The sequence below is a fragment of the Sprattus sprattus genome (genome assembly GCF_963457725.1).
Source record: "Sprattus sprattus genome assembly, chromosome: 7".
NCBI lineage: Eukaryota > Metazoa > Chordata > Actinopteri > Clupeiformes > Clupeidae > Sprattus > Sprattus sprattus.
In genome coordinates, this window is record NC_137926.1 from 6,715,938 (window position 1) to 6,738,353 (window position 22,416).

The window sequence follows — 22,416 nt, forward strand, 5'->3', positions numbered from 1 at the left end:
TGATAATAAAGAGCCCTTGAGATAACAATGATGGATTGTTCTAGAGATAAAATTGTTTTGATGTGATTGAATGCAAATTCTTGAACTGCTGCATGCAGTTCGTTAGCTACTTGAGGATTAGCAAACTTTATAATCTAGAGCAAAAACGTATTTTAAAACAATCATGTTTGTTTACTATTGGCCTGATTTTGGGTGAGGGTGGGATCTTAAAGGTTGTTTTTTTTGGAAAAGCAGTATCTGAGGCCATGTACAGACGAAGTCTAGTTTGTCTGCGTCCGTAACGTTCAGAATACAGATAGCCCTATCATTTAGACGAACCCTCTCTATCCGCACACGGTATCCGCAATGATCCGAATCGGGGGTAGAAAGTGAGTAGATTTGAATCGGTACGGGGGCTGGTGTTCGTCTGCACGGATTCACGCAACCTGATGACGTCATTGCCCCACGTGCCTCACTCTCTACGGCCACTCCACTCACTGCTCACGCTTTGACCTCTCCTGATAAGAGGGTGTTAGCTTAGCATCCCCCCCCCAAAAAACAAAATTGGTCCAGTAGTTGTTGTAAAGATTGATTGGGGGAAAAAAAGAAGAATTTCTTTAGCTAATTAAATAAACACAGGTCCAGAATAGTTTAATGCCGAAAAATCCATTCAAAACACCAGCAATTACAGCACACAGATGCTTCCGGAAACCTGAGAAAGCGCGGCAGAGGTGAGCTGATGAGGGCTTTAGAAAACAGCCAGACCCCTTCATTTAGCAGGGACCGCACACAGTAAACAACTGTGTGAACGGGCTGCCGAGGCAGGAGAAAGCAGGCCCTCCCTTTTTAATTAGCCCCAGCTCCAGATTAGGCCACGTCAGAGGGGCTGAGCAGCCCTGGAAGGCCTGCCTCCCCCCCCAGCCTGCCCCCCCCAGTGCCCGGTGCTTTAATTGCTTCCCTTAATGGCCAGGGCTCAAGTGTTTGAATTCCATTCCTGAGGGTAATTGGCCATGCTTTTCAGAGCCAAAATCTACCCTATATTTTCAGCGGCGGGGCTATTTGTTACACACTGCTACACACACACTCACACACACACACACACACACTCTCACACACACAGTGTACATATCAACTTAATCAAACAAAGACTAATTGTCGTCAGATATACTGATATTTTATTACAAATACCACAGGAGAGATGATTATAGTCATTTAATAATAAGTACTTTTTTCCTATATAGATATTTGATATAGAATGTACCCCTGCCTGTAGAACTGAGCACACACAATGACAAATGACTTGCCATAGAACACAAGGAACAATATTACATAACTATGTACATGTTTCTCTCTCGTCCCAAACCCGCTGTTCTCATTTGATCAGTTTGAATCAGTGTGATCCTCAACTTACACTTACACGACAGAAACAAAAAAACGGAAAAAAAAACCTTCTCTAATGCAAATGAACGTACTTGCACTTTAAGCAGAACTGCACAAGAGGTTGAACTATGCGCTCTTCAAATGATTCAGTGTTTTGAGGACGTTAACCCCCCTCAGAAGAACCCTCAACATATAAAAGTTTAAACGGTAACATCTAGGTGAAAGGCCAAAAAAAATCTTGGAATTCAAAATGGCACATCTGCGTATTCGGAAAACAACAATCTGGGCGTGTCAAATGCATTTTAAGGACTGGGCAGAGCAGAGGACCCCTCTTCAAGAACAAACAGGAAACTCCCCCCCCTTGCACCAGTGTCCCTCGACATGAATAAAGTCATTTCATCTGTGCTGGGCGACGCACCAGCATCAACACATAAACCAGACTCTGTGTCGCAGCTCAGATCACCTCTTCCGAACGAACTCGACACACAGCCACACGGCATTCCGTGTGTGTTCCCAGCATTCCCGATTGAGATTCCTGTGTCAGCTCTCTGGCTAGGCAGAGTCCAGAGGGAGTTGGGTCCTGCACGCGCGTAGAAGCCCGTTTTTTTCGACACAACACATTTCCTATGGAGCCCCAGCATAAACAGCCACTCGCCGTCAACAACGTCATCCTCAGTGAGGCCGACATCCACTTCTACGTCATTGCAGTCTGTCTGACGTCAACATTAGTGTTCTCCTCACCATCTCTAGTCATTGAAGCGTCTGTCGGGTGAGTACTGTGAAGCTGATGGAGCTGAGGATGGCTTCTTCCACACGCACAGACAGAGCTGTCAGGAAGAGGCTGGGGCTTTGGGAATGGCGTGGACCAGACCATGGAAGGAGTAGTGGAGGAGAAATAGAGGGAGAGAAAGGAGAGAGAAAGAGAGAGAGGAAGAGAGAGAAAGAGAGAGAGAAGAAGAAAGGTGGAGGAAAAGGCACTTCCTGTTTTTCTCGCCTCAGCACACCTGGATGGAAGAGAGCGGAAGAGGTTGAGTCACAAAACAAAACATTTTTGTAAAACAGAGATAAATTAAGAAGATACAATGTGCTCATAAATGAACACTACTTGGACCATTTGCATTATGTAGACCAGTGGTGTCTATGGCGATTGAAGAGCATCTTACTGTAATAAGGGAGTGATCTAATCGAAAGGTCAAAAACAACTGCCTGAAAAATGGCCCAACGTCAAACTGTAGCCTCAATTACGCATGAGAATGTGCCATAACGGAGGGAGGTGGCATGACCACATTTGGAGCCCCGTGTCTCTCTCTCGTCTCCCAGGTGCTGGCTGAGAGGGCTGGGTTTCTAGTCATTATCGCGCCGTGTGTTGGCTCCTCACCTTCTGGTCTGGTAGGAGGGTGTTGTTCTGCAGCGGGGCGAGGTGCGAGCTGAGGAGGGCCCCTCCTGGCCGGTCGTGCTCGCAGAAGATGGTGCCGTTGACGTAGTGGAAGCGGTCGCCCGGGACGAGGCGGTTCCTGCAGGTGGCACAGGTGAAGCACTGTGGGCCAGAGAGAGAGAGAGAGAGAGAGAGAGAGAGATAAAGAGTGAGTGAGTGAGAGAGAGAGATAGATAGAGAGAGAGAGGGAGCGAGAGAGAGAGAGGGGGGGAGAGAGACAGACAGGGAAAGAGAGACAGACATGGAGTAGGAGGAAAGGGAAAAGAGATTGATAGACAGATAGTGAGAGAGAGAGAGAGAGAAAGAAAGAGAGAGATACTGTAATGACATGCAGAAAAAAAGAACACCATGGTTTCCTCATGGCCAATTTCCTCCTGATCTTTTGATCCCTTATCGGTAATGAAGGCATGTAAATGAGGCCTGTGATGGGGACTAAATAAGCCTCTCCGGCGATCTCTCGTCATGTTGACAAAGCTGGGTATACAGAAATCTCTGATAATTGAGGTTTAACGAAGGCCGTCCTCTCTGAGTGCTAAAATTAGCCCATTAGTCTGTCTATGGTGTTCGATCATTCATCATCACCATGACATCCTGCTCAAGTAAATAAGCCTTGTAGGACTTGCGATTATCTGACTCTTTCATGCTGTCCAAAGAAGCACAGAAACTCATACCCACACCCATTAATAGTAATATGCACCGAAGGACACTGGTTCTTTATCAGAACTGTAAGCACATTCTTTACCCTGGTGTTATTACTCATAATGCACTCTTTACCCTGGTGTTATTACTCATAATGCACTCTTTACCCTGGTGTTATTACTCATAATGCACTCTTTACCCTGGTGTTATTACTCATAATGCACTCTTTACCCTGGTGTTATTACTCATCATGCACTCTGTCTACAGTGATGGGAGTGCTGGCCATCTTGTGGCTCCTTCTCACCTTGAGGTGGTACACATTCCCTTGTGCCCTCATGACCATCTCACTGGCAGGGATGGACTGCCCGCACGCACTGCATGCTCCGCTGTGACCGAAGAGCCTGTGGATGAAAGATGGCACACGTTAGATAAGGCGGATGTCTCAACTCTAATGCACTTTCACCACAGATTTGACACTGTGGCATCTGGCAGTCATTCTCTCCTATCCTGAATAACTTGAATGTCACACAGAAACAGGAAGTCACACTGTAACAGGAAGTCATATATTATCAGTACATAGGTCCCATTGGAAAACATAATGATTAGAACACAATGCCAACCATTTTAACAAACAGGACACATCATGAATCCATTAGCAACAAAAAAATATAAATTTGATATTATATGTACTATACTTTAATCTTTTAGTTTTACAATGTCTGACATTTTGACAGTTACAGTCAAAGGCACTTTCTGATGGGTTCATTAGTTGTGCAGCTACCATAACGCATACAAAGAGTAAACAAAAAATAAACGACAAATAAGACAGACAACAAAGTTATGTTGAAAAGTTATGTGTCCCCAATCAAGGCTGGCGGTGTTGGGGAGTAGCCTAGTGTGGCGGCTCGATGTTTATCCGCACACAAGGTTACTGCCGGGCCTCCTGTGCAGAGCTCCGCTGTCCCCCGGCCCTTAGGGTGCTGCTGATAACATAATGTGAGGTGGCAGAGTAATTGGTGGCCGTGGAGGGGGGATGCAGGAGGGCTGGAGGGGGTTACTATGGAACCTCTGATCCAGTCTGGGCTCCTAATTAGGGGGCTCTTGACGAGCCCACTGCCACGGTGTCGTTAAAGGCAATTTTGGGAGAATGCTAAAATGAGTTCAAGCCCCCTCTTTGATGACCTAAAAAAACATCTACACCCTCTTTTGTACATACTATCTTTCTATTTATTTCCCTCTCTCTCTCCACAGAACCTCCCTCCCCCCCCCACACACACCCCCCCACAGTCCCCCATTCTCCTGGAACACCTGGCATGCTAACAGTTACCCCTGCCACAGATATGTTTCTATGGGAGACTGCTTCCTCTCTTATTGCAAAGGCTTTATTGTGACACCCACCAGACTGGTTTGGCTGCAACCTCCTCCTTGCCTCATTTTCTTCCTCTCACGCTCTCTCCCCCTCTCTCTCTCTCTCTCTCGCTCTTTCTCTCTCTCCTTCCTTCCTCCCCCTTTCTCTGTCCCCTATCACTATCCCGGGCTCTGACTGCACGCAGTAATGAATTTTTGATCTTAATCCAAACAGTAATTTAATAAGAGACGCCAGAGAGGAACCCTGTTCTCCTTAATTACTGTGCTCTCCTTTTATCAGACTTCAGGCTCCGTGGTGCGCCATTTGGCAACGAAGCCTTGCCCTTTTGATTAACTGTTTTATATACACATATAAATATAAATATATATATATATATATATATATATATATATATATATATATATATATATATGTACTACAAAGTGCACGTACAGTATGTAATTGCAAAGGTGTACACACTCAAGCACACACACACACACACACACACACACACACACACACACACACACACACACACACACACACACACGCACACCAGAAACCAAGCACCGTGATGTTTCAAGATGCATACCATGTTTATGATTTTCTTTTCTAATTAAAATGTTAAGATAACCTTATGTGCCCAGAAAGTTGTTTCTTCTGTTTGAAAAAGATATTTGAGCTCAACAGCCAATCAAATTACACCCCTCCCTTCTGTGCGTGCTGAAGCACCATGGTGATTGGCTGGGATTGTTTATGGCACGGTCCGAGCCACTATATTTGTTTCCTGTTTACAGAACCAGGACTGTGCATGAACACCAGGAGTTTCTTGGAGCACAAACACTGAACGGACAGCTAGAGAACCGCGATGAACAACTCTCTGGATCTTATAAAAAATGAATGGGGTTAGAATTGTGGACTGTACCTTTAAGTACAACTGCTCCCATCCCCTTCTTTCAATTAAAATGGATCTGTTATGTTTTATTCAGATCATTAATGATAATTAAAGCAGATCTAACTTGTATGCTGTCATTGTGTCTACTGAATATCGTCTTTGTAATGCTATGTATGCTCTCTTTACAAGGGTTAACCAGCAGCACTGACATCTGGGTGCGGCTCTAGTACTGGCACAAGCCTGTTGAAGCATTAAGATCAAATTTAAGCTGAATGGGTTGAATTTATTTGAGCCGCATTTTCCAGACTGTGGGCACACCTGCTCAGATTTTTGCATAATTAAAAAAAAATATGTATGTGACCTCATCAGCTAAATGTCAGTAACATCATCCACAGCAATCAATCCATCAAAAAAATCTCATTTAGAATCCAATGTCTTCTGATGTCATTTTTAAAAAGACCGTAGACTCAGACTGTTTCACTAGTCCAGTGTGTGTTAGGTCATGTCTGTAGTAGGGAGCTCTTTGTTTATTTCCCGCCATGTTTGTGTCTTAATTTCTTGTTTATTATGACTGGGCGACCTACAAAGGGGCCCGTGTTCCTTGACTGATGCCAGGGCTAGGAGTGAGTGCTCTCTCGTGTGGGCGCTCTTGACTTGCGTGATTTCCAGGCCCTTTCTGAGATGGGCCCTCCTGTTTGCTCTGGATGAGCGGCTAAGCTCCTGGCAGTGCCCGCGCGTGCACAGGCACACAATCCCGGCCTGTATGAGAGTGCCAGCCTCTCAGACACACCCGCTGCCAGGGCCAGACTTGGCACAGGCGGGCAGAGTGGAACCTGCACTCTATGCACGCCAACGGACGCCAACACACACACAACACACACACACACGCACATACACGCACACCCACACATACACACACACACACACACACACACACCACACACACACACACACACACACACACACCACACACACACACACACACACACACACACACACACACACACACACACACAGCCTCCAGCAGATCTCTATGATTAGAGCCGCAGGCCTCTGATCTGCAGTGGGCTGATCTAGTTCATGTGGCCTCGGAAGCTCTGGGAAGCGTGTGAAGCAGTGTGTGTGTGTGTGTGTGTGTGTGTGTGTGTGTGTGTTGTGGAAGCAGTGGGTGTGTGGTTGGCGAGGAGATGAAAATCATCAATAGCAGACCAAAGGTTGGTCAAAATGACGCCTGTCCTGAATTTCGACTACATTAATCAGATCAACTTCGACAGCTATCAAGCTGTCAGTAATTTCCCTCTTACAGTGCATTGACAACATTTATTCATTTAGACAATTATCAATAAAGGTTGGCTACATTGGGCTACAATATTTCCTAATACCAATCCAACACAAAGTGGTACAACTGTGACACATTTCTGCCACCGGTGTTTGACACGGACAAAACAGAACTGATTCCTACTCCTGGCAAAATAAATCCTCCCTCTCCCTGTCCCCTCCCCATCCCTGCCCCTCTACCCCCCCTCTCCCCTCCCATCCCCATCCCCATCCCGGCCCCTCTCCCCCCCCCTCTCCCCTCCCCTCCCCATCCTCATCCCCATCCCCATCCCGGCCCCTCTACCCCCCCCTCTCCCCACCCCATCCTTGTCCCCGTCCCTGTAGCCCCCCCCTCTCTCCCCCTGGCCTCTGTACCTGATGTAATCATTCCGGCAGAGGATCATGCCTCCTTTGCTGTAGCAGGTGGTGCCGATCTCCCCCAGCTGGGCCTGGCAGCAAGAGCACTTGAGGCAGCGCGTGTGCCAGTAGCGCTCCATGGAGAAGAGCAGGAAGCGGTCGGCGATGCGGCCGCCGCAGCCGGCACACGAGCGCTGCACCGCGCCGCCTCCGGTCACGGACACGGCCGAGGACTCCACACGGCTGTTCACCATGGTAACCCTGAAGGGGGAGGGGGAGGGGGGGGGGAAAGAGGAGAAGAGAGGAGAGAGGAGAAATTAAAGCCAGTAGATGAGTGACACGACACGTCCGTGACGCGACAGGAAACACTGCTAGACTGTCGACCGTGAGGACAGCGCAACACAATTCTGCGACACGACTTGGCAGTGGGTTCGTCGTCCAGAGCCTGCGTGTCCTGATGAGAGCCACACAGATGTCCACAGAGCTCCACACCCTTCTCTGAGGTGGTTCTAGGGACTGGACAGCTAAGCCGTCTCAGCTGTGACCCCTCCACTCTCATCCCTGGTTAACAGGACCGATCGAGGCATCGGCACGGCGACCGGCCGCGTGGCCAGGAGTTGGCATGGTTACAATACAGCCGACCGACAGGAAATGGGTCCCCGTTTCCTTCCTGTGAGCCCTGGCACGGTCACCATCCAGAGGGCCTGGATGACCCCTGAATGAAAAGAGTGCTCTTAAATTAGGAGAGGAATATAAAGGAAGCCTTTTTTTCCCCCTCCCTAGAAAACAAAATGTCTGCCTTTAGGCAGCCTGGGCCGTCTTTGAGGTCTCTGTCCTTTGACGACGGCTGCGGTCTGACAACAACAGGGCTCCTTATGCTGCTGAGCTGAGGTTAGACCGGGTCTGGTCTGGTCAGCGGGAGGTTAAAGATAGGTTAGAAAAGTGGGTGGTTCTTGGGAGGCTGCGGAGCTGTTAGGGAAAGGTTTCAAGGGGAAGTCTGTGCAAGTCAACCAATCCCCGAAGTATGGCTTAATCCATTTACAATGAACGTTCACAGATGTTTCACAATGACGGCCATTTAAATGCATTGCCTTAATCCAGACAGAGGGGCCATATATCTGGTCAAGTGGAGAGATAAAATACTAAAACAAAACCACCAAGATCTTGCAGGAATCAGCGAGTTACATGATTGACACTAAATCCCATATAAGACTCGAGCTCTGGGCAATATTATGAGAAACAGATCACCGACATTGTTCAATAAAAAAAAACCTTCCATCCATCATTATATTATCAAGCCATTTCCCTCTCAATTCCCTCCATTTTTCCAATGCAGATTTAACTTGATTTCATGCACACCTGGAGATAATATAGTTTTGGAATTGCCTTAACTCGAACCATCACACACAGAACTCTGCTGCGTGTCGGCTACACAGTCCACCGGAGGTGGGTCGTGACACACACAGTAATCGTCAATAACTACACAAATAAAACACAGGCTGATATAATTTCCTAAATTAACTGAAGTCTCCAGATCGGTTCGTCGGCGCATCCAATTTGAGCTGAAGTATGTCTCCCTTCTGCACGGTTCCACAGGCCCATAACATAGCCGCTCCCCAGCGGGCCGTTGCGGCATTTCAGAGAGTGCACGGCCCCCGCTTTCTCCGCGGCATCGACACCTGGGTCCAATCATGGCGCGGAGCTCTGTCACAGGGGCCCGGCCCGGAGCCCAACGACCCCCACTCCTCCTGGCGGGGGGTCGGAATTGGGAATGAGAAGACCTGCTCCTCTCCTCTCAGGCACACACACACACACACACACACACACACACACACACACACACACACACACACACACACAGACACAGAAGACCTGCTCCTCTCCTCTCCTCACGGGCTGAAGAGCCTTCCAGCCCCAGAAATGCACAACTGACAAGTGATGACAAAGAAAGACAGACACATATACACACATGCACACACACACACACACACATGCACACACACACACACACACACACACACACACACACACACACACACTCACACACAAAACACACAGGCATACTGACACACACATGCGCACAGGCATACTGACACACACATATGCACAGATATATAAACGCATACACACAGAGGCATTATCTCTCTCTCTCTCTCTCTCACACACACACACACACACACACACACACACACACACATGCTAACCTACACACAATTTTGGCGTTCATTTTGATACAGGCAAACAGATACCGCGGGTTCATCTGTGCACAGAACATCTGTCGCGGTGATGGATGAATACAGTATTTTCCAAATTACAGTCTTTCTCGACGTCGCTCAAAAACCACCAGGCCAAGCCTCCTCCGCGGAGCAGAACATTCCGAAACCAGGCCAAGCCCACGGAAAAGGAAAAAGAAAAGCGTAGCTATGCAGAGCGACCTTAAATAAAAAGAAAGGCATTGTACAGCGCAAAAACAAGCTCGAAAAAGAGAGGAACTTCGCATGATGCGTGTTGGATGTGGACAACGGTCGTCTCTGGGATGCTATCACATGTTACTTCCTCTCTCTGTTCTGCCTCCATGATCAGCGCGGAACAGACAGAAGATGCCGGGGGCAGGTCAAAGGTCATCCCTGAGCCGCTCTGATTGGAGGGGTCGAACAGAGGTCAGCCGAGGTGACTTCAGAAGTCACAGGAAAGCAGCATGACCAGCTCCTGGAGGGAGGAGGGAGGCCTTCCGAGAGACCCGGACCTTTCTTCTTCTGTGTGCACTTAAGATACCAGCTGGCAGCATCCTTTCCCACGCCCAGGGAAAAAAGGTCCCACATAAAGTCTCGGGGCAGCACCATCTCAAACCACTTCGAAAAAAATGTGGACGTGGCTCGGCGGCCAAATAAAAAAAACTGGCACGACAACAGTCCCCCTTGCACAGACCGCGCCAGTCAAGCACCCCCTGTAACCTAAGATGAGCTGACGTGATAGCAAGTGGCCACTAAACACATGCAATAACAAACGCCTAATGTGGGACAGACCTTGAATGTGGAGAATAGCCATCAGTCAACACTAAGCAATATCATAACTATAACCCCTTGGAGCCGCCGACTCGCACACACACACACACGCAGTTTGTTTTCAGTGGTGCGGGCCAGATTCCTCTGGCTGTTAAGTGCTGGTGTGAAATCTACTCACTTACCTCAAAACATCAGCACCTCCAGCGCACTCTTACTGCTGGGTGAAATTTAAGAAATTTCTATTTCACAAGACAGGAAAAACGGAGACGAGGAATGTCATACTTCGGCTCGCATGGGAGCGCAGGCCGTGACCGACGGCAAACAATGTGGAGACACAGAACTGGAACAGCAAACTCTCCGACGTGTTTTGAAGTGGCACAACACACAACCACTTTGAGTTAAGAAACGCATGCCAAAAAATGTGCCTGGAAATCTGGTAACTTGCTGGTTTGACCAGCTTGCTAGCCTTGAGATCAGAAGTTACAATGTCATGACTGATGAGGAGGGGGTGTTAGTGAGGAGGGGGGGGGGGGGACTTCTTCCATACTCTTGCATTTCCAACACAGGCCTTATGTACAAACTTTTTCCAGTGCAAATGTCAACGTTAATGTCGAGGCAGGCAAATAGACACATGACCAAACCCCTGCAGCCTGAAACACTGTGCAAGTGTTAAACAGCAACACCTTCTCCTAACACCGCTGCACTTTCACTTTACACCTGCGACGCAATGAACTCCACGCTCAAGGAGATGCCAAATTACTTCACTCACGCTAATCTCATAAAAATGCAAATCCCACTTTTTAATCATCTTTCTCTCCCCCCCCCCCCCCCCTTTTTTTTTGCAGCAGACCTGATAGCAAGAAACAATAGTGCCGAACTGGACCCTGAGGGAATCTCACACGCTTTTTGAGGCCCCATTAAATAAAAAGAGAGACAAGAACAATGCCATTTAGGTAAGCTTATCCCCATTTCAAAGCGCTCTGGCAACCACCTTTTTTTTAAAAAGGACCATGAGAGCCAATTGCTCCCTCTTATCGCTTCATAACAGACTTTTTTTGCATGACTTCATGTTTTTGTTTTTATGTCTTGCTGCACTTTCTTGCCTAACCCCATTAAAACAAGCGTGGAATTCTGCTCTCGCACGAATGTATTGCAAAATGCAAGATGCCTGAGAGAGTCAGCCTCATGCAACTGCATTTGCAAGTCAAGAAGCAGTTGGATAACACTCCCTGAATGACTTAAAAAAAAAAAAAAGCAGGCCCCCCCCCCCCCTTTAAACTCGTGAAGTAGTAGGGTTTTGGGATGATGAGGGGTTGCCGCACATTTCAAAACAATTACATCCAGAACAATAGGCAGAGAGGACGGGGGGGGGGGGGGGGGGGGGGGGGGGATGGGGGTTGGTTCCACTCTGCTAACGGGCTGATTGATGAAATAAAGACCAAAACCAGAAGCTAATGAGGAGAAACACAACACCACATGCCTGTCCGCAAACAGACTGATTGATTGGGCACGGTATCAGGTTGGTGGTGCTAATGATGGTTTAACCCTAAGGTACAAATCACATTTCACCAAGGTTCACACAGAACCAAGTGGCAGTATATGGAGATGTTTACTCTTAAATGAAGGGTCTTATATGTGTAAGTCACAGCTGTTATAGTGTTAAAAGTGTCAGGCCACATGACTGCACTGCCTTATTAGCTGAAAGATTCAGTGCAAGCTACTATAGGATTCACAGAAAGCTGTTCAGAGCTATAAGGAAGTCTTCTAACATTGTTTAAGGTAAGTTACCTTTCCCAGTGTAACTTCCACCAAATCCACTGACAAAAGTTCTAGAGGGACTAGGCAAAAAAACAATGTGTCAAAATATGAGGAGCCTGCCCCCTACTTTGAATAAATAAATAACCCCGAGAGCAGAAGCCAGTGGAAGTGGTTCGTAATTAAAATAAATAAGCATGACTGCACCGTTAACAGCCACTATAAATAGCAGCAACGCCAGTGAGCAATGACCAAACCCGGTTGGCACCAAGGCAGATTAGCAATATATCCTTCTCTTTTAATAATGCGCTCAGGGGCCATAACTACACGCATCGTCGTTTCATTAAAACAGGTCTCATTTTAATTAACACTCCGGCGTACAACTCCCTATTGTGAAAATTCTCCCCTGCAGCAGAGAAGTGATAAGCAAACCGAACTTTTCTCCTTTTTACGGTTAAAAGAAAAAAAGACTGTGGAGCTTAATTTATACTGAATATTAAAAAGCCCAGGGATTCCGAGAACTAACAAGGTGTGGACCTGCCTTGACATGCCGTGGGTTGAAACACCATCCCGGTAGGCTATAGCCTAACTATATCAGGTTTGCTCGGGTTTAGTCATTGCATTCATGGTTGACATTTGATTAACAGGAAATACGGATTAATAACAGACGTGATCCCTGACACTCACCTTGGAGGGAGTTTCTTCTCTGAAGTTACTGAGGTGTGGAAAAGACGACTGACGCGCGCGTGTTTATGAAGGATTCCTTCTTCTAAATTGAAGTGAAGAATGCTTTTCCTCTAGCGAAAAAAAGCAACTTTTCAAAGTTCTTTAGTAATCCCACAGCAAAAAAAGCGATATAGTCTACTGCAATTAAAGTGACTTTTTCCTTTCTCTAAATACGGACATCATTTTTTTCCGCCAAAACTGTAATTTGACCAGTTTCTTTTTCTTTAAGCCAGACAGCACTACTACAGATCGATATACCTAATCTATATTTTCGTAGTAGAGTATCTATGCTGGTGGTCTTCTCGCTGCAAACGCAGACTGCCTGATACTTCTGGCTTGCAGAGAACATGCTTTAAGTCACTCCTCTCATGACGTTGTAGAGACCCTCCAACCACTTACAATCAGGGGGTGTGGCACCTGACAGGATGATCGATGCTCCTGTGAAGAACTTTTGGTGCGTATTTGTGGCTGTAACTACAATCAGTGACACTGATCAACTCCATTCACATATTAAATGCGGAGTGGAATCGCTTGAAATTCGCATACAATCTATAAGAAATTGATTCGATAAAGGGGGTGAATTAACTCCTGATTCTGTATTCTGCAAACGGGTTTATTCGCATTAAATTGCCTTCGTTGGGATTTAATTACGTGTTTCCGTTCAAATTGCCCTGACAACCTCAAATGTTCAGCCCACAGCTGTTCGCAACTCCGCCCTTGATAGATAGGGTGTCAATTTTTAATTCGCATAACACAGCCCTTAAAATATGCGAATGAGTTGAAACCCAGCTACGGGCTCCCACCCGTTCACTCCTTACAACAGCTCTTGTTCCATTTTTAGCACTATTTCCAAAGTGCACAGTAGGCTACAGCTGTGACCTGGTTTCACTCCGTCCATCCTCGTTACTCCATTTCTTAAACATGACCTCGGGGTAAGTGATAAAAAAAACAAGATGAGCCCCATAGCGTAACAGAAGAAGTTCACACCGGGCATTTGCATCCTCCTCATGCATTTCCTATTGGAAACGGGCTAAGATGTCCTAATTTTATGCTCACCTGTTCAGGCGTCACGTCGCGGACAATGTCAGAGGATACCATGAGCACTATGATACTACGAATATAGGCATACTATTCTACGTGTTCTTGTGCAGGGGGTAAATGTCAAGGTGTAGTTTGAAGACTAAGCTACTACGTTGTTTATAGGCTGTTGAGCAAATGCATCATGGAAAGGCGGGAAGACGATAGCGCTTCCAAATTCTTCAAAGTAGATTAGCTGTCGCATCGCTGATACATTCAGGAGACTTGAGCTTAGCCCAGCTCCCAGTTAGTGCAATACCGTAGCACATGGATAAGCATATGAATTTGCCTGAAATGTAGTTCTCTGGTGTATAATATATTGGGAGAAGTGCGAAGTGGAGAAAGGAATTTGTTTTTCTCGTCTGCCAGAGTCCATTAGATAGCAAATTGCTCTGAAATAAAGTGATATGCTTTGACAACAATCCGGTATTATACATGAGAGAATGCAAAGAGTACTTCCAGAAGGATACGCATATGTGAGTTCTACCTATGCATGTTGTGCGAGTGTTGTTTGCCTCGAATGACATCTGGTGGAAGCGCGCAAGAATTACGTTTTCAAACGGTTTTGCCGTGTCTGTTTGCACAGTGAAACAGTGTAAAAAAAAGTTATGAAACAATCAAATATATTTGATTATAAAACGATATAGCGGTTTATTTGAAGCATATATTATGTGTCTTTGATTGGACCGAGTATTTGATTTAGTTCCGAAATCATCTGAATTCTCCCTAAAATAATACAGTTTCCGCCCGACATGTGTGTCCCCACACAATCGGACCCTGTAAATGCCACCTGCCGGGAGCGCAGGTTATGCAGTGGTCACCGTGATTCCTGCTAACACCATTCTCATGGCTAACAATGGTGTTAGCTTCAAAGAGGAAAAAAGCCGTGTGTGATTATATTCAAATCCCGGCGTGCTTACAAAGGCCTCTGACACCTCCTCCCAAACACCCCTGGGGCTCCCTTGAAGGCTCATGGGGGGATAACCCTGTTCCTGAACCATGCAGGCTCTGTCCCCCCTCACTGTCCTATTGTTTCAGGGAAATTGATACTTTTTTGCATGAGACAGTGAGGGGAAATGAACTGATGACATGCCACGACAAAGCTGACAGAGCAGTCAGGGAAAAGTGTGAAATCAACCACTGGCAGGAGAGAGTGGAAGAAAGGGCTATTTAAATTATACAATATTATTGCAGGATTAGCAAGTGACGGCTGCTGTTTGGTCTGCGTGGGAAAGTTTGCCTTGCTCTTAATGAATAGGAATTAGTCAATGTGTTGTCAGCGTTAAAGTGGTATGTATGGCACATAAAATGGTAGACGGGGACAAAGGAGTTGTGAACAGTACTTAAGGTGTTCTAATGAGGCTAAAATGGGGGTTATTATGTATATAGTGCTTGTAAATTAGCTGTAGAGTAATATATAGAACCTTTCACAGGCCAGAAGTCATTTGGCAGACTGAGGAGAAGCATTTCCTGTCTGCTAAGGCAGACTCCACACAGTAGGAATTTTAATTTCGTACATGGTCCTCAGGGACAATCCAATCACACAAGAGTAAGCTTACGTACAAAAAATACTTGAAATGTCAGTGAGCACGGAGAGAGTGCGGGTGCAACATCCCTATGCCTTCACTTAGCAGCGCCATTAGAACAGTGGTTTGACCTTCTGTTTGTACTCTTCAATGTATCTGTTCGGTTGACCTCGTTTACGTCTTCCTATGCTGCTTGATGAAAGGCCATTATTTCACAGAAGTAATGTCTCACTCTCTCTCCATAAAATAAAGCCTTGTAATTTCAGCATCCCACCAGAAGAGGGCACTGTAACCTCTAATTTTCTAACGATATATAACTAGTTCCCAAGTAAAGACCCATCCTCATAATTGACTGGCATGATGCGACTGGAAATTGGAGAAAAAAAATAAGCCAAATAAGCCACTCCTGAATCTGATGTCAAAGGGCAAAGGGCAAAGACTGAGTCCGTAGCCTGAGTGGTGGAGAAACTCCAGGGTCATGAGAGCAAAATAAAATGCTGCACCACAGGAGTTGCGATCACACTGTCAATCCAACAATCACACTTAAAATGCTAATGCAGCATATCCGCGATCATAGATGCACAAAGGATTTGATCAGCTTCTTCAAGCAGTTATTTGAGTGTGGTTGGACATCGGTAGAGCACCACGCTAACCTTTAGGGTCATGTCATCGAAATCAAAGGTCAAATCTCACATGGCCACACAATAAGAGTTCTTGATGGACTGTCACAAAGCTCTGATCTGAATTTAGTCTTATAATGCAAATATAGTGCCCTTTTATTCATATACTGTGTGCCGTATGTGAAACTGTGGCAGTAAGCATGTGTGTGTGTGTGTGCATGTGTGTGTGTGTGTTTGCTGCATGTATGTCTACATGGTGTGTGTGCGCACATACAGCATGTGTCAGTTTGCATGTGCGTGTGTGTCGTGTGTGTGTGTCCATCTCCTCCCATCACCTGCTATCCCTCAGCATCCAGCACATTTCCTGCTATTCCCCGGCACGGCCGTGCTGAAAGTCACAGCTGCCTGTGAGGCCAGGCCTCACCTGGGCCTTCCTGTCTGTCCTCCCAGCCAACACACACGCAAGTGCAGCAGTTGCCAGCGGAAAAATCATTATGGGGAGAAAAAGCACGCATGCACGCACACACACAGAACTGTATACCCCCGACACACACACACACACACACACACACACCTCCACCCTCTTCCTCTCCTTCCTATGACGCACGTAGTACACCTCCTGCTGCTGTGTGTGTTATGTGTCAATATGTCAGTGTGATTTTCAAACTAATATCATAACAGTTGCTAAAACCTCCAACAAGGTATTCTATGTAATACACAGCCAGTATTATGGTGCGAGCAATGCAATGCAATGCCAGTAATGGCATCATATCCTTAAAAGCAGTAGTTAGGTGTTTTGGTCGTAACCTAGCAATAACTACTGGAAAGGCATGCAAAAAACGCACAAACATGAACGACAGCACAGTTGGCGCCGATCGAAGGCTTGCTAGCATGCTAACTCGTGTCTTTTGGCAATATAGTTGGCAATGTCATGCTGTGAAAGCTTTTTTCACAAAGAACTGCATAGTGCATAGCCAAGGTGGCTAGTTGGAAGAACCGGAAGGTTGGAAGATGATAACAGTACTAGTCTCTTATATTTTTAAAATGCTTCAAAAAGTGGCAAGTGCATAGGCTACTGTCTCTTTAAATTGGGAAATCGGGATAGCAAACCATGACTGAAGTCACATGGGAGACTTCCGAAGAACTTGTTTTTCAGCTCTCAAATGACAGCTTTAAATAAACGTTGGAGAATATGTCAGAGAATTTCCCGATGGCAAATCTCATCGACTACAAGGCTTACTTGGTATTCATAACATGCACAAATGCCAAATGAAATCTACATGGCATCCATACAGCATTGCCGAGCGATTGGATCAGACCACCTTCAGTGAGGGAGAGCTGTTCAGTGTGACGATGCTCACAGTGGGTGGTGGTGAGATCCTCTGTAAATGGAGGATGCCTCGAGAGTCCACTGTAAATGTTTTGACTACAAGAACTGTGAGCAGACCTTGGAGCTGTCCAAACATTCAAAGTTGAACGTGAGAGGACCGCATCCTCTTATGGACGTCTGAAACGGTGAAAGGAAGAACAATGAACCACTGAGGAGCAAAGTGATGGTGGCATGACTGTACACACACCTCCGTAAGACCGGTCGAATGACCAACTGAAAACACAACCATAGTTAGTTTACTGGCATACAGTTGTGTGCCATACAGGTGAATACTACACCATGGTGTTTATGAGATGAACATCTGAGGCACTGTAGTCAGTGTGCCGGGATCGAGTCATTCAGGTGAATGTGTGACATTTACACTTAGTCATTTAGCACACGCTTTTGTCCAAAGCGACGTACAAGGGAGAGAAAAATCAAGCTAAGAACAATAAAACCTGGTGTAACAATAAATACTGCTTATTTAAAAAAAAAAAAAAAAAAAAAAAACGACATAGAAAGAAATAGAAGTGCAGGCCTGTCACTGCTTAAGTGCAAGTTAAGCCAAGGTGCCAGTTAGGCAAAGAAGGCAAAGAAGTGAAGAGAGCATTTATGGGACGAGGACCGCATCGAGCGGACGCCAGGGGTGGACTGCGGTGCGGCGGTGTGGCGCTGCGGCCGTGATTTAATTTGTCTGTGATGCCGTGTGATATTTGAGAGGCAGCTGTGATGTTTGCCGTGCCCGGCTCGGCCTGGGGGATGGGTGCCATGCTGCTGGGGCATGTAGGTGGGCATGGGCCAAGGTCACCGTCCCACTCCTGGTCTCAGGGCAGAGGGCCCTTCGTGTGACCCCCGTGGCCCATGCTACATCCTGTGGGGTTTCTGGCCGTGAAGCACTCGCCACAGTCACAGCTGTGAGAGGAGGTTTTGGTACTATCAGTCATATACTGTAAGATCGAAAACTGTCAATCACAATGGAATTTGTCGGCCTATTTTTTTTTATGTTTTATATGTGAGCTGGTAGTTACTATGTGTATTGTTCTTATCACGCATGCACACAACCACACACACACACACACACACACACACACACACACAATCACTCCAGAAATTTAAATAAATCCACACTAACCAGTCACGGCATGTGTGATTTTTGTGTGACAAAAATGCCCAAGCAGTCCTAATGGAGTTGTTTGTTTTACCAAATGAAGTGTATTTTTTATATGGAATCCATTTGAATTCACTAAAATATAGTTTCATTTCCAAAAGAAGGAGACACATTTTCCTTTGAGTTATTTTTGTATTGATCAAAACAGAAACAAACTGATCAAAAGGTCAAAGGTCAAGGTAACAGACATCAAAATAGATTTTCCTTCATATAAAACATAAAGTGTTGACAAACATGATATAAACCTGTATAAATATAAACAAATGCGCACCTCAATGAGGTGGTATTTACAAAGAGACACTCCACCATAAATGAAGTTTGTAAAAAAGCAATAATAATCAGATAAACCTTTACATTCACTGTACAGCTACATAAATACATATTTACATTTTTTTTTACAATAACATTGATGACTTTAGAATGTCACAGTATATGCTTCAGATACAATAAACAAACAAATCAAATAACTTTATGACAAATAACTTATGATGTGGTCATGAATGTGAATAATCTCATGTATAAAAATATAAGCCACATATATTTGAATCTTGCCTCTCAGCAGTGACAGGAGGTCCATTGATAGGATTTATCAAAATTTTGCATGAAGGGCTTGTGAATGTGTGAACTTTTTATCCCACTAAGAGATGCCCTACAAGTAACAAACGTATCAGTCACTTGTACAATCTAGACAAAACAGAAAGTCTGAAAAAAAAGGAAATTGTCAAATTAGGACAGCCATTGTCCACAAAAGTGTCCACTGAATAAACAATGTCTCTCCAGATAGATTGGGTTGGGAGCTGCTATTGTGTGTTTAGTCTGTGTGTTTATACGACTGACAAAATGGAGGATTCAGTGTGCCATCATCTTCTGTCAGTGTCCAAGCTTCTCTGAGCTTATAAATACATCCATTCACAGAGAGAAAGGTTCTACCGAAAAACAGCACTTGTTTGAGTTTACACGACGGGGGAACTGGCGAGACAAGCACACTCTTTTTTTCTGAGGGATTCAGAGTTTCATAAACATAAGATTAATGTTTAGCCATAGTCATGTCAGCTCCAGCCCCGACAATGGAACAGAAGACACTCTCAGGGATGAAGTATGTTTGGTATGATGACCATTTCTATACGCCTCAGCTTGCAGAGCTACAGAAGTTGTGACCCTGAAGACCTGCTGGTCCTTTAAGGCAGTAGTGCTGGGGAATAAGGCGAGAGGTTAGTGGGTAAATGTGTGGATGTCATTGGGGACGCTGAGGGATTCTGGGAAGACGGCCAGGCCGCGCCGTTCGCAGCTCTGGCTGCAGCTGCACCGCTGGATCCACATGACGTTGCGCGCAAAGTCTTTGCGCCCGTCCGTGCAGTGGAACTGCAGAACCACGGTGCGCGTCTGCGAAGGCTCGCAGCACCGGCCGTCGGAACAGGAACCACAGGAACGTGGTCGGTACCGCCGTGTGGTCGAGCAGCCGGAGAAGGAGATCTTCGTCGGCTTTCTGGGCCTCATGGATCGCTGGCATTTCTTCCCTTTCTGTTGGAGGCAGAGGGATCAAAACAGAGCTGGTTTAGACAAGCTGTGTACCTATTGGTTGACAGAGGATGGATTTAAAGTAATTATGTGACAGTTAGTGGAAATATGTACTGTTATGTTGCTGTCAGATATATCATAATGATATATACAGGATGTGTATGTGGCAAACGTTAGATGTGTACCTTAACAAGTGGCATGATATCATTGTCACACTGGCGAATCTGACAGAGACGTGTCTCCCTGGCCAGCCGACACTCTGGGTTGTCATTGGTTACCCGACTGGACACTCCCATCCCACAGTTGGCGGAGCAGGGAGACCAATCAGTGGTTTGCAGGAAGCACTTGTCTGGGAGGAGGGCATGTGATTGGGTGGAGGAGATCCACTCTGAGGGGCAGGATTTGGGGAGGAAAAAGAGAGAGAGAGAGAGAGAGAGAACAAAACATTAATCACATGGCAGACAGACATATTTCTTTTTGTGGTCATTTCATAGCACACATATGTTTGAGAACACACAAACTTTCTACTAAAAAGTTGCTTGCCCTTCATGTATTGTCAAGCTTTGGAGACAGATACATACGTCATACATACTTACTATAAATGTAATTATTCTTCAATTCAGCGTAAATCTTTCAAAAGAAAGACTGAAGGTGCTTCTGTTGCTTTACCTTGCTCTGGAGCTCCAACAGTGGAGTCCCAGGGGGTGGGGGCCACCAGCAGCTCGTTGCTGCCCAGATCGGGGCTCTGCGGCTGGGCAGGCTGCAGCTCGTCTGGCCTCCTGGCGTCTTCCTCCTCGATGCGGTTGTCGTCGTCACAGACCCACTCCTCGCAGCAGTGGCCCGGCAGCCTGGCGAGACGAGGCCTGGAGCAGTGCCAGCCAGGCAGGGGCACGGCGTGCGGGCAGAGGGGCATGCAGCCCACAACGCCGTCCATGCAGCTGCACTGGTGCTCGCAGCTGGGCTGGAAGTCCTCGCCGTGCTGGTAGACACGGCCGTTCAGCTCGCAGGGCCGTCCCTGGGCCTCAGCTGGTGGAGGATGAGATGAGATGGGTTAAATGGATGAATGGGTTAAAATAAAAATGGTAGAAGGATTTACATTCTCTCACTTACTCTGTCATCACTACCAGTACTATTAATACCACTCCTTCAACTAATACTACTACTGCTACTTCTACTACTACTACCCCCCACATCTGTCAATTGGATCGGCCAGTGCACCCATGGCTAAGGCCACATTAAACCCAACATTTCCTCATACTACTACTACTACTGCTGCTACTACTACCACTACTACTACTACTAATAATACAAATTATTATAATAATAATAATAATTCACTAATCACTAAAAGAAAAACTTGACAGACACTTACCTCGACACAGACCACGATCAGGATCACCCCCAACCCCTAGGTGGCAGTGCAGGCCTTTGATGTGATCACATGGTTCGCTCGTGCTGCAGTCCTGGTTATACTGCCTGGCACACACTTTACAGCAGCCGCAGCCGTCCAGCACGGAGCTGATGCCCGGCGGGCATGAGGGGGCAGGGGAGGGGCAAGAGCACTTCTTAGGGCAACTGCAGTGCACCTGGGGGCAGAAGAGGAGGGTGGGGGGGGGGGGGGACAACAACGTGTCATATGGAATAAAATTAGACTTATATGGAATCTGTCTTTTTATTTATAGTATTTTACTGTTTTCTTTTGTATTATTCATATTACTGCCCATATTAGTAACTTTCAATTTTTCACTTAGGCTCAGAAAAACTAAATGAAAAGTGTATACAAGTATATCCTTTAAGAGACCAGTTAAACTAAATTAAATAGATTAAGCTATTGTAATATAGTGCGGGCACACACACAAACACACACATTCACACACAGACAAATGTGACTGTGAAATTAATACATGTCCCAATGAGACTGGAGATCTTTATAGCAAATCTTAAAGATATATTTGCCTGTTAGCATTCCTCATATCTCCAAAAACAAATGTTATTCAAACAAATAATCAAACAATGACACTGATATTATTAGACTGAGTTGAAAAGCCACGTTCTTGGTTAAAATAATTCTTTATTTGCTTTCTTACAATAAACGCACATACAAAGTTCACCCCTCCATTCACTACATATTTATGTTTTAGCAGATAGCCCCCCACCCCCCAATAAAATAGAAAAGTATGGAAATGTGGAAAAGTCCACAAATCAAATCTTACCACAGCTGCAGCCCAGGTTAGAAGTACCAGTGTGAAGAGGCTCGTATGTCCAGATGATATCCTTATGGAAAACATGACTTAGTGATCAG

The 22,416-nt window shown here is 45.9% G+C and overlaps 2 protein-coding genes across 3 annotated transcripts in view; both read right to left on the reverse strand.

Annotated features, from left to right (window-relative positions):
• Positions 1–1,182: 1,182 nt before the first annotated feature.
• Positions 1,183–13,946, reverse strand: lmo4a (LIM domain only 4a). Of its 2 annotated transcripts, none has more exons than XM_080841990.1 (5): positions 13,893–13,946; positions 7,369–7,611; positions 3,738–3,834; positions 2,738–2,896; positions 1,183–2,363 (listed from the first exon to the last, which is right to left on the reverse strand). In XM_080841990.1, the coding sequence occupies exons 2-5, from the start codon at positions 7,602–7,604 to the stop codon at positions 2,355–2,357; spliced, it is 501 nt and encodes a 166-aa protein (XP_080698116.1). In that variant the 5' UTR covers positions 7,605–7,611; positions 13,893–13,946; the 3' UTR covers positions 1,183–2,354. The 2 variants fall into 2 exon arrangements, with proteins under 2 accessions (XP_080698116.1, XP_080698115.1); XM_080841989.1 differs by lacking the exon at positions 13,893–13,946 and adding an exon at positions 12,798–13,132.
• Positions 13,947–19,808: 5,862 nt separating this feature from the next.
• Positions 19,809–22,416, reverse strand: part of ccn1l1 (cellular communication network factor 1, like 1) — a gene marked incomplete at both ends in the record, with an annotated part of 9,926 nt that continues 7,318 nt past the window's right edge. Inside the window, 4 exons of the mRNA XM_080842594.1 lie at positions 19,809–20,117; positions 20,300–20,502; positions 20,784–21,140; positions 21,487–21,700. Of these exons, the coding sequence (XP_080698720.1) occupies positions 19,809–20,117; positions 20,300–20,502; positions 20,784–21,140; positions 21,487–21,700 (1,083 nt within the window). The remainder of the gene's footprint in view (positions 20,118–20,299; positions 20,503–20,783; positions 21,141–21,486; positions 21,701–22,416) is intronic.